This window comes from Sciurus carolinensis, chromosome 18, assembly GCF_902686445.1.
Source record: "Sciurus carolinensis chromosome 18, mSciCar1.2, whole genome shotgun sequence".
Classification (NCBI taxonomy): Eukaryota; Metazoa; Chordata; class Mammalia; order Rodentia; family Sciuridae; genus Sciurus; species Sciurus carolinensis.
The window spans coordinates 12,851,406-12,863,808 of record NC_062230.1 but is presented as its reverse complement, the minus strand read 5'-3'; the positions used below and the strand labels follow the sequence as shown (position 1 = coordinate 12,863,808).

General features: G+C 62.4%; 1 protein-coding gene across 1 annotated transcript; it reads right to left on the bottom strand.

The window, feature by feature from the left end:
- Nucleotides 1-1,889: 1,889 nt before the first annotated feature.
- On the bottom strand, nt 1,890-10,871 carry Fscn1 (fascin actin-bundling protein 1). Its single transcript, XM_047533519.1, has 5 exons — nt 9,935-10,871; nt 4,173-4,329; nt 3,960-4,081; nt 3,553-3,720; nt 1,890-3,131 (listed from the first exon to the last, which is right to left on the bottom strand). The coding sequence occupies exons 1-5, from the start codon at nt 10,764-10,766 to the stop codon at nt 2,929-2,931; spliced, it is 1,482 nt and encodes a 493-aa protein (XP_047389475.1). The 5' UTR covers nt 10,767-10,871; the 3' UTR covers nt 1,890-2,928.
- Nucleotides 10,872-12,403: the final 1,532 nt, after the last annotated feature.

Genomic DNA, 12,403 nt, shown 5'->3' with positions numbered 1-12,403 from the left:
AAGGGCAACTAGGTTGGTCCCACAATCTAATTATTGTGAATTGAGCAGCTACAAACATTGATGTGGCTGCAATCACTGTAGTATGCTAATTTTAAGTCCTTTGGGTATAAACTGAGGAATGGGATAACTGGATCAAATGTTGATCCAGTTTTTTGAGGAATCTTCATACTGCTTTCCAGAGTGGTTTCACTAATCCACAATCCCACCCAGCAATGTATGAGTGCCTTTTCCCCCACATCCTCGCCTAGTCTTTTTTATTTCTTATTTTGAGACAGAGTCTCCTTAAATTGTTGAGGTTGGCCTCAAACTTGCAATCCTCCTGCCTCAGCCTCCAGAGCTGCTGGAATTACCGGCATGTCTGTGGTTGTGTGTATACAGATCTTGTGTCTGTGTGTCTATGCACACAACATGCTCTGTACACTCTGCACCTATTGCACGTGTGTGCATCTGACTACACATATCTGTATGTGCACTCATTTGTCCATGTGCACAAGTCTGTGTGTGTGCAAGCTCACAAGCACGTGTCTGTGTACACGAGCACTGTTTGTGTGCAGAACCTCTGGGGAGGCAAAGGAGACTCCTGCCTGAGCTGGACTGCACCCGCCTGCCCTGGGAAACCTCAGAACTTGTCCCTGGGGAAGAGACTCCCAGGAGGGAAAAGGCCAGGGAGCAGGGAGCAGGTGCCCAGGCGAGTCTGACGTTCCCTGTGGGCCTTCAGAGTGCCCTCCAGTCGGCCTCCACGTGGGTCTGGAGGGTCCCCTGGACCCCAAGCCCAGACCTTACCTGGAACCACATTGTCTTCCCCTACCCTGGGAAGTCTGTGCTTATACAGGTCCCTCTGCCCGAGGGCTCTTCTGTCCTTTCCCCTGGGCTGGGCACTGCCACTGTTCCCTGAGAACTACGAATGACCCTTCTTCATCTCCATCAGACCCTGGCCTCCCCGTCAGCACCTGCGCCACGTGGAATCCGTCCACTTCTGCAGAACGAATTCTGAAACAGCTGGTGGCTTCCCGACTCCGGGACCAGACCCAAGGCCATCCCAGGGTTGGCCCCGCCCCCAGCACAGCCCCCACTGTGGTCTGCCTCTGGCTCTGAGGCTTCATCTGTCCATGTCACTGACACTTCTGTGCCTTCGGGTGAGTTTGGCTTCAATGGGGCGGAGCCGCAGAGACCCCTGAGGGCCAACATTCCTGTGGCCACCTGTCCCCGTCAATCTCGCGAACTCCCGCTCCAAGGGAAGGCCAGTCATGGTGCGGGCCTCCCCGTTCTGTCACCAGCGGTCAATAAGCGCCTACCCCGCTGGCCAGTGCTGGGCTGAGCCAGGTGGGGCCCAGGTCATGGTCTGGTCTGGCTGGTGAGCACCGGCTGGTAGAGGGCTCCACCATGCCAGGTGGTAACGCTGCTCTTCGCCTCAGTTTCCCCTTCTGTAAAATGGAACGCTTGGGATGCCCCGGCATGAAATGGTAATACACAAGGGCCCAGTCCAAGGCCTGCCCCTCTGGGGGTCAGCCAGACAAGGGCATGGGCTCAGCATCCCGGTCCGCTGGCTGCTTGGAGACAGGCCTCCAAGCTTAGCCCAACCCGCATGTCGTGTGGACCTCAGTCGGAGCCCTCTGCAGTCAGGGAAGCAGGGACCCTGGCGAGCAGCTGTCGACTGAGGGTGAAGGCAGTCTTCGGGTGTGTTACCTGACCTGCACCTGGGCGTTCAGCGTGGGAGCAGGAGTGGGGCTCCCACTGGCTGTGCTGTGGGGTCTGGGTAGAGGGGGCTGCACAAGAGACGCCCCCTGGGAGCCCTGGTTCCGAGCTCACGGGCCACCCACAGCCAGGGCCCAACTTCCTTCCAGGTCCCAGGCGCCGCCTCCTCTCCCAAGACACAGGCTGCCCCGAGGTGCAGACTTGCAGTATTTTATTTTGCTTTTTCCAGTTCGAAGCTACTATCATGGACATTTGGAGTTATACAAATGACACTTACAAAAAAATAAAAGACCAAGACACCCAGGGTGAGATGCACGGTGGAGGGGAGGCGGCGGGGCAGGGTGGCCGGGAACCTGGAGGGCGAGGCTCGCCCCAGAGCTGGAGGGACACCCGGCCTCGTCCTGCCCAGGAGAGCCGAGGTGTCAGACACGGAGCACCAGACACGGCAGGGCTCTGGCTGAGGCCCGGCCCGGCTGGGGTGGGCAGGAGGGAGGGAGGCACCAGCTGGGAGACCCTGCCAAGACCACTGGCGGCGACACCCGGGCTTCGCCTCCAGCAGTAACATTTCATTAAAAAGAAAAAAAATACTGATTTGGTCATTTTCTGCTTCCAGTCAGGCCAGAGTGAAAGGAAAGAGACAGGAGCAGGACACCCCACCCCACCCCACCCCAGAACGCACAGGGGCAGCGCCCGCGCCTGCGGAAAGTCAGGGAGCAGGCGGGACCCCGCCAGGACCCAAAAAAGCACACGGGGCAGGTTCCGCCCCACGGGCAGGCTGCTTCCTCTGCCCTCCTGTGCCCGCGGGCAGGACTGGGCTCCAGGGAGGAGCGGCCACAGGCTGGGGGCAAGCGCCTCTGGGGCCGGGAGAGGCTGTCAGGAGGGGACAGGAAATTCCAGTTACAAGTCCCACTGGCCCAGGGGCCCCCGAGCCCCCCACTTCTCAGCCACCTCCCGGGAAATAAGGCTCAGAGTCGTCTGAGGTCAGAAGAAAGAGGTGGCAGCCTCGTCCCACGGCAGAAGAGGGCAGAGGGACCTGAAGTCCCCCCAAGGAATGGGCTGCGCTGCTGACCCCTGGGGAGGGGGGGAGGGGGTCAGTAGGGGCAACAGGTGCGGCACCGTTTTCTCTGGGGTTTCCAGTTTCAAAGGCAAGGGGCTCGCCACCTGCCACAGGGCCACCTGAAGAAGCGGGTTAGCAAGAGGAACCGGAGGACCCCGGGCGGGCCAGGGTGGGGCCTAGTACTCCCACAGAGAGGCGGGGTCGAGGGTCTCTGCACAGGCCTTCAGGACCCCGGCATGGTCCCCCTTCAGATAGCGCCCGCCCACCTTGATGGCCACCTTGTTGTAGTCACAGAACTCGAAGAAGAAGTCCACGGGGATGTCGCTGCTGCTGGTGACGGAGGAGTCGCTGCCCACCATCCAGTACTTGCCTGTGGAGTCTGGGGAGGGAGGGCCCGTCACGCCGTGTCCCACATGCTCCCCACCACGCCTGCCCTCGACTCCCACCCAGCGTCCCCTTCAAGGATCAATGTCCCCCAGCCCCCATCAGCTTCTAGAACCCAGCAGGGTCCTCGTGCCCCCAAACCCCTCCTGCCCATGCTGGACACACGAATGGGGTTCTGATTGTGGTTCATCTGCTCTGGAGTCGGGGGTCCCCCACCCTGGGCTTCCATCCTGCAGCTGAGGCGTGTCTAGCTGGTGTCCCCCCTGCCCCTCTGTCCAGGGCGAACAGGCAAGCCCCCCATACTGACAAGGGGGGAGGGTTTCCCAGTGCAGAGCCCTGGTGGCCACAGGACACCCATCCCCTGGGGCCAGGCAGGGCCGGGGTGCTCCCGGCTGGCACCTTCCAGGAGAACCTGCCTTTGATGTTGTAGGCGCCATCATTGAACTCCAGCTGGAAGACGTCATAGTTGGAGCGATTGGCATCCAGGGTGCCGGTGACCTTACGGCAGCCGATGAAGCCGTGCTCCCCACGAAACACGATTATGGGGCGGTTGATGAGCTTCATGAGGAATAGCTCCGAGTCCCCTGTCCCAGGAGGAGAGGGGCAGTGAGCCTCATGACGGGGCAGGGTGGGAGCTGGGACAACCAGGCTCAGAGAAGGAGAACCAGAAGCTGGGGGTCACACAGCAGCCAGCCCTGGGGGAGCCAGCTTGAGGGGATGCCCAGCACAGTGTGGGCTTCAGGTGTGCCTGACCCTCCAGGCTACAAGGCAGCACCAGGGAACCAGAGACACTGTTCCCTGGCCTGCACCCTAAGGCAGCTACCTGCTGTCTCCACCGAGGCGGCCAGCTGCCCGTTCTTCTTGGCGGTCACGAACTTGCCATTGGACGCCCGCAGGGTAATGCGCCGATCTCGCCACTCAATGTCAAAGAAGCAGCTGGCGTTCCTGGGGGCGGTGGGAGAGGGTCAGGGCCATCTGGGCGGCACCGGAAGGGCCAGCGTGAGTGCGCGAGGCGGGGGCGGGGGTGGGCACTCACTTGGTGGAGGCGGTGGACTGCACACCCCCGGTGGACGTCAGCGTCCAGTACTTGCCCGTGTGCGTGCGGAAGGCACACTTTCTGGTGTCGCGGTCGATCTCCAGTTGGAAGGTCTCCTGGTCGGTCTCTTCGTCCTGATTGGCCGACAGATCCATACCTGCGGAGAGGGACCCTTGGCTGGTACAGGGCACCCCGCGTCCCCTGGTTCCGGCTGACCAAGGCCCCGCCCTCAAACATGAACATGCAGCGACCCCATGGAGAAGGGGCCGCGGAGACCCCTGGCCCACGCATCAGGGGCAGCAGACAGGACGCAGGCACAAAGGCAGAGCAGACAGTCCAGGGCCCAGACGAGCCACGCCGTCCACCTTCCTGTCTCTGACCCAGAAACCCCCAGGGGCTGGCGGTGGGGTGGCCCAGTGGGAGAGCACCGCTCAGCCTGCAGCGGGGCCTGGGCTCCATCCCCCGCACCAAAACCCCAAACCAACGCCTTTGAACGAACCCACCACAAAGCTGTTCTCTGGAGCCAGGTGAGCGAACCTGAAGGGCCGCCATGGGAGGTGGCGGACTGGCCGTGGTGAATGTATGCTGTGGTTACATAAGAAATGGCCTGCTTTTTTTAGGTACAGATGGAAGTATTTCAGGATAAAACGCCCTGGTGTCAGGGATTTGCTTTAAATACAGCCAAAAACATCACATAAAGGCGCAGATGGAGAGATTTTGGCAGAACATGGCCGTTGGGGCAGGCGCGGCGCAGGCGGTCTATGGGGGTTCCTTCGTCTTCCTGCTTCCGCGAACGTGTGAAATTTAAAAGAGTAAAATATAAGAGTGCATGTTCCTTCCAGAACATTTAGAAAACTCATAAAAATGAAGGCAGGCCCCCTCGCAGAAGGCCCAGCGGGAACACCTCCATCCTCACGCAGCCTCTCTCCGCCTGGGTGCGGTGTCCGGGCCGCGGGCTGCCTGCTGCCTAACCTCCCTGCACATCAGGTTGAGCCGCAGTGGCCACTGTGATCCTTGGTAAGGCTCTGCGCACCCCCCTGCAGTGGGGCCCTGACATTTTGGCGGCTGAAACCCGGAAGAGGGGCCTCTGGAGGCCTTGAAGCAGCACAGCCCCCAGAGGGTGTGGCAGGTGCCACCCAACAGATGGCAGGTCGTGGAGCCTGCAGGGAGGGATCCACCTTTAGTTCACTTCCCCTGAGGGGCTGGGCGTGCCCCTGCCATATGAACCCAATCACGGTCCCTACTCAGGCAGAGGAGACCCTCAGCCCTGCTTGACAAAGAGGGAGACTGAGCCTGAGGGTGCATGTCCTTGGTCCAAGGTCACATGGTGAAAAAGTGAGGGCTGTGTGGCTCTCAGGAGGGGAGGGGAGCAGGCCCCTAGTCACACCCTCCTTCCTCCCACCCAGTCTTCTGTCTACATGGGTGGGTGTGGCCGCTGCATGAGGTCCTGAAGGCCTGCCCCTGCCCCTCTTAGAACCTCAGGCCTGTCGCCTCTCTCCTGGGACCCTGTTGGCCAATGGATCCCCCACGGTGCCCCACGGAAGCGCAGAAGAGAACGGTCAGCAGGGCAGCCACACCCAGGGGCACACGCGAGCTGGGGTCTCTCCTTGCTCAGATCACACCCAGTAAGAGGACCCAAAGCCAGCAGAGCTGCCCTTCCCTGCCTCAGAGGCCAAGGGCTGCTGGAACCGAAAGGCCACAGCTACACGGGGCGCCTCCCGCCATCCCCCCAGTCTGCCTGGAAAAGGGGTGCGCACCTGCGGGCAGGCAAGCGCCCAGCCAGCCAGGGTTCACTCCCCTCTAGGAGGCCGCATGGCAGGACCCACCCACCCTGGCAACATGGTACCACTGCCCAACGCAGTGATCAGAGGGAAGGAAAGGGACAGACAGGAGGGAACGCCCCTTGGGACCACCCCAGTGGCACCCAGGAGGCCCAGGTTCCCCACAAAGGACAGGAGGGACAGGAAAGAGGCACAGTGGAACCGGACCTGGGGCTGAGGGCCCGACCTAACAGCCTTGCGGATGACCAGGGGCTACCAACCCATCAGGGCAGAGAGGACCCCCCGTCACCCCAGAACCTCCCAGCAACCCTGTGAAACTGCCACCAACAATGGCATCCTCCCAGACAGGGGAAGACCGGGAGGCCCCGCCAAGGCCACCACTGGCCCAGGGCCATGGGACTGCCACCACCTGCTCAGGTCCTCGCACCCCACCCTTGGGTTGCATCCCGTCCTCAGAAGGTGGGAGGAAAGGTCTCCGCCAGCCAGGGAGGCACCCACGGTGGCCAACACCTCCCTGAACGCTGCCTCAGCTTCCCTATGGCCCAAAGGGTCCATTCTCTCCATTCTGCAGGCGCAGGACCCATTCAGGGGCCTGGTGCCAGGTGCACCCCAGATCCTCCCGCCCGAGCAGGAAGGGGTGGGGAGGGGAGCTGCCCCCACGCACCCACCCACCCAGCAGGGTCCTCCAAGGCCCCACCCAGCCCCAAAAGGCCCCACTTGGCCTTGTTGCCTCTAATTGGGCGCTGTTACTATGGGAACGGGTTTTCTGTGGGATTTTTCTCTTCATCAACAGCAGCACAGAAAACCTGAGTCACGGGCTCACAGGAGTCCTGAGGAGTCAGGAGCCTCTTCAGAAGAGCCCAGGAACATCTCTTGCCCCCTCCGGGAAGCCCTGGGCTCCCGCCTGCCCTCCAGCAGGACTCCCTGCTCCTACACCCTCTGCCAGTCTCTGGGGGCTCAACAGAGGCATTCCCTCCCTGAGGTCACCGTGCTTAACCCCGGGGGGCTTAGTTCCCAAATTCCCCTGGCTTGTCCTAAATAGGCACTCCCCCTGAACCCATCCTGATTAGGGAGCAGCCTGGAATCATCCACCACCTCTTCCCAGGCAGCTTCGAGCCCTTTCCTCCTTCCTTACACAGGCCATTCTGCAAAGCCCAGGCTGACCAGGTCCTTGGAACAGCTGGGACAGGATCCTTCCGGAGCCAGGCTGGGTGCGGAGCTCAATTGCAAGGGGAAGACTCAGAGGCAAAACCAAAGGTCACGTGACCAGAGAGAGTTCACTGACATGTGGTCTGGGCTCTAACTAGAGTCTGGCAGGTGAGGATCCTGAGCAGGAAGGGGCTGCCACCTGGATAAGGGCGTGTTCACGGGCGACCTGGCATCCCAGGCAATGGCTCCTCCTGGGAACACAGCCTGTCCCAAGGAGCCTGTGCACTTCCCAGACAGGGAAACTGAGGCCAGGAAGCAGGAGGCAGCTTCTGTGAGCAGCACCCGCCCCCGCAGACCCGGCCGTGCACATCCTGCAGGGATGATTCACATCCCCAGCCCGCTGAGCCCCAGGATCCTCCTCCTTCCTGGCTGGCGCTTCCCAGCATGTGCAAAGCCCAGCCGCCTTCCTGCCACGAAGGCCTGTCCAAGATGGCCTCCAAAGACACACCCCCACCCCATGCTGGTTCAGGGTCCTGTGTCACCTCCAGCCCACCCTGGAAGCCCTTTGTAGAGAGGGGCACTGACTGACAGAGTGGAGGCTAAAGTCTCCCCATCCCCCATTCACATCCCTTTAAACTCCAAGTTGAGCCGGGAGGGCCTGACTCCAATTTCAGGCTCCTCCTGAAACCATAACTGAATCAGCCTGAATCATAACTGCGGGGCCCCAAGTGAGCTTTACGACAGAGGGGGAAATCTGCCCGGGCTTGCCAAAAACACCCTCAGGCTCTCTGTTCCTCCTTGGTCCCCAAGGACCAAGGCCACCTGCTCTAGTCCCATCCTCCCCAGGGTAGCAGACTGTGGACACAGCCCAGTAGTCACAGAGAACATCTGTGTTAACTATCCTAATCCTATAGCCCTGCAAGTCCCTCCGGCCTCACCTCCCAACTTCACAAGCTTCATCCCAGCCACAGATGGCTTTCTCTGTGCCTTCCCGCCACAGGGCCTTTGCACAGGCTATACCCACCACTGTTCCACACACTTACTACAGCTACTTCATTCCCAAGGTCAGCTCAAGTGTCCCCCTCAGAAAGGACCAGCCCTCCCCATACAATCTGAGACCCTGATCCTGTACCCTGAGTCTTTTTCCTTGATAATCATGTCCCCAAGAGCATGTAAGTTCCATTCCTTCTCCACTCACATCTCGGCACATCCTAGATATTTGCTAAACAGGTAGAAATTGTGATCCACCCAGAAGTGTGATAGGAAATAGGAAGCTGACAAGCACAGGGGTGTCCAGATCTGAGCACTTTCTGGAGTCTAGTATACCCAGTCCTGCAGACTACTTACTTGCTGCACGACCTAGGGTCAGTGGCTTCACCTCTCTGGGCCTTAACCAGGTCAACTTCACCCCCACTGTCTAACGCCCTCCAGTCCAGTGAGGAGGATGGCCATTGGGGGGCTCCCTCCACTGGGAGGGAAGTGGGGCCACTGACTGGGTTCCCATCCAATTATCTCAAGGCTGGGGTCCAATTTCCCATCCAGGAGCAAGACCCTCACAGGCCCCTCCAGGGGGCCCCTGGCTGCAAACAGCTTCTTGGCAAAGGAGGAGAACGCCAGAAGGCAGAGCCGCGCCGAGGGGGAGGATCTGAGAAAGCAGGCAGAGGGGGGCTCACTTCTGGCGCCCAGGCCCATCGGAAATGGCCTGCCTGCGGGAGGCCCTGGAAGGGACAGATCGAGTTGCTGCCAGTGTTGCCTGTAGGGTCCTTGGGCACGAATCCACTCCGGGGTAGGGGCTTCCCGGGGGAGTCGAGCTGGGGTCGCCCACCGCGCGCAAGGCCACTCTTGGACGCCCGCTGAGCGGAGCGCCCGAGCCCGGAGGCGCGCAGCGGACACAGGGCGGGGTGCCTGGCGCGCCGCCATCCGAGCCACGCTGCTGGCCGGCTGCGGCGCGAGGAGTGAGGCCACCTCCCTGGGCGCCTCGGGACGGGACACTGCGCCTGGACAGCGCCTAGGGGCCGCCTGAAAGCTTCCTCTGCAAGAGGACCCTCCAGAGCCCATCCCCTCCCCCTCCCCGCCGCATCTGGTTTTCCCATCTGCAAAGACCTAGCAGGACAAAGGGGGAGAGGGAGGGCCCAGCGAGGCGACCCGCCCCCTGCTCACAAAGGCCGCGGCCTCGAGCGCGGGGCAGGCGAGGGAGGAGGGGCTGGGGGAGGGGCAGGCACTCTGGGAGCCCCCCACCCCCTGCAGGTCTGACCCCGCCCCGCATTGGGAGGAGGTGCAGAAGGCCAGGCGCGCGGAGAGGTGGAAGCACACCCGTCGGGATCAAAAGCCCGGCTAACCTCCCCCGCCTCGCCAGCCAAAGGCGAAGGGGGCTGGGGGAGGCCTGTGCCAGTTGTGATCGTCGCCTCCGCCCTCTATCTAAAGGCCTGCGGAAAGGCGGACCCACACGAGGAAATGGGCGAGGGCGCCCACTCCCCAAGCGCTGGGACCGCAGATTCGAGGCATCAGCGCGCGTGGGGAGAGCCCAGGTTGGGTGGGGGTGGCACGTAGGGCGGCTCCTAGGCTGGGCCTAGGGGTCCGCACGACTCCAGCCCCGGGTGGGAGGTGTGCAGCGGCGCCCGAGGATGGGCAAAGCCCCACCCCTCGCCCCCTCCTCGGGGCGGAAACACGTCCCGTGGAGGGGTGAAGTGGCCTGTGCACCTAGCACAGGGCACACAAGGTTCTCGGGATTACAGAGGCGCCGCGGGCTGGAAAGGGCGGGAGACTGTACGGACGCGGATGGGGTGTGCTTTGTGCACCGACCGGGAGACGCAGGGCGGCGTCCCCACTCACCCTGGCGCGTGGACACGTTCCTCTCGTTGGCCGCCTGCAGAACGACCTGGGCGCAGCTCTGCTCCAGGGCGAAGAGCTCGTCCTTGCCCACCTTGGTGGCCTTGCCCGCCTTGAGCGTGCCACTGGGCCCAGACGGCGCCAGGTAGCGGCCTTCGCAGTCGCGGAAGGCCACCTTGCCGGAGCGGAACTCCAGCGTGTAGCCGGTGGCGGGCTCGGGGCGCGCTACCAGGCGTCCGTCGTGGCGCAGGAAGCGGTGGTCGGCGGTCTGAACGCTGTAGCGCTGGTCCTGGAAGGCGAGCGTGATCAGCGAGTCGACGCCCCAGGGCACGTCGCGGTCCACCGCGATCTCATCGGCGGGCCGTGCGCTCAGGTGCGCGTAGCGCTTTCGGGTCAGGCTGTAAATGTTGACCTGCGGGTGCATGGCGATGTGCACGCTCCACTTCTCGGCCGGCGACACGGTCTGGGCGAAGCACGACAGGCGGTCCTCCGTGCCGCCGAAGTAGCGGCGGTGCGCCTCGGACTGCAGCGACCAGCGGCCGTCGTCGTGCGCCACGATGAGAAAGCGGCAGTCGGCACTGGGCGCCTCGCACTCGCAGGTCACGTTGCCGTCCTTGTCCGCGGCCAGGTAGCGGCCTAGGTGGCTGCGCAGGCACACGGCCGCGCTGCCCGCCTCGTCGGGCGGCTGCTCCAGCGTCCAGATCTGCTTCTTCTTCAGACTGCTGGCCGACGCGTTCACCTTGAACCCGAACGCCTCGGCGGTCAGGTACTTGTTGCCACAGTTGATGAGGCCGAACTGGATCTGCACGGCCTCGGCCGTGCCGTTGGCGGTCATGGTGGCGGCGGGCGGAGGCCCCGGCGCGGCCCGGGAGGTGGGTGGCAGTCCCCGCAGCGGCTCCCCTGCTCCTTTGTTTGGCGGCCGCGGCCCGCGCGCACCCTCCGCAGCGCTCCACAAAGCCGGCCCGCCGCTCCCGCCCGCTTTATAGGCGGGGTGACGTCAGCGCCGCGAGGCCCCGCCCCGCCCCCGAGCTTGGCAGGGGGGGCCGGGAGCAGACTCTGCGGAGGGCTGCCCGGGGGGCGCGGGGCGCGGCTTGCCCTCAGCGCCTGCTCCTTCTGCGCCGCCAGCCTCTGCCGCCGCCGCCGGCTTCCCCCATGTCATCGCTCCATCCCTTGCTCCCAGTACCCACTATGGAACCCTTCAGACGCCCCCGCCCCAAAGCTGGGAAGGAGGATGGACAGGCCAGGTGGGAGGTGACCGCAGAGGCCGCAGGGACCACAACTCGGATCCATGATGGATGGAGGCAGATCCGGGGCGCCCTGGAAGGTGGACTTAGAGCAGGGTCTCGAAGGATCCAGAGACAGGTAGAAGCAGGTTGGGAGATGAGAAGACCTGGTGGGGACTAGGTCAGGCCGGAACTGGGGAGGAGCGTAGGGACCCCAACCGCCCTGTCCAGGGTGCACATAGGCCTTGCAGAATGACCCTCTCAAGCAGAGGTTGTGGTTCCCTGAGGCTTCTGTCCCAGTGTCACGCAGCCTGGCTGGCCCACATAGGTCTCAGTGATAGTGGGGGAGCCCATGCCAGTGTCCCCATTCTGATGATGCACAGTCACCTGCTTCTGGTCTACCAGGCAGTGGGGGGTGGGCAGGGCAGGGATGACTTGCCGTTCCCCATTTTTTATGAGGGCATCAGAGAGGCCAGACCACCCTAGGCCAGCACAGCCCAGAAGCGCACGGCCAGGTCCCTGTGCCTCCCACGCCCCCACCCAAAGCCCCAACTTTGTGTTGATGTCGTGTGGAGGGTGTGGCTCAGGTCCAGCTCTCTCATCCTTTAGGACCCAGTGCTTCGTCTTCCTCCCTCAGAAGGGACATTCCCTACAAACACCACCTCCCACCACCCATTTAGGAACACTTCCCCTTTCTGAGCCTCTCAGAAGGCCGAGACTTTTCCTGGGACATTCCCCACATGCCAAGCAGGCCCCTGGAATGCCAGCATGACCACAGGCTGCCCACAGATCCCAGGCCAGGGCTTCAGTGCCCCTGCGGCTGTGGTGCTGAGTTAGCCAGTCCTCAGCTTGCTCTGAGTGCCCCAGCCTGCCCCTGCCCCTGCCCCTGCCCCTGGCAATCCCCTCCAGGGATTTTCCAGGTGGAAGAGAGAACATGGTGTCACTCCTCACAGTCCTGACTCAGTTGGGCTCACTGGTAGGGCCTGAAGCTCCAGTCTGGAATGGACTGTAGCGTCCCCTCCCATAGAGCCACCCTCTGGGAAATGAAAAATTTCTTCCATGACAGACCTAGGCTTTAAATCCCGCACCTCTCTGGCTGTGTGACTTGGACAAATTATTTAGTCTCTCTGAGCCTGTTTCTTCATGTCGGGGTGCAGAGCGGGTACTGAGTATTGAACCCAAGGGCTCTCTACCACCGAGCTACACCCCCAGACCTTTTTATTCTTTGATCAGAGTCTCGTTAAATTGC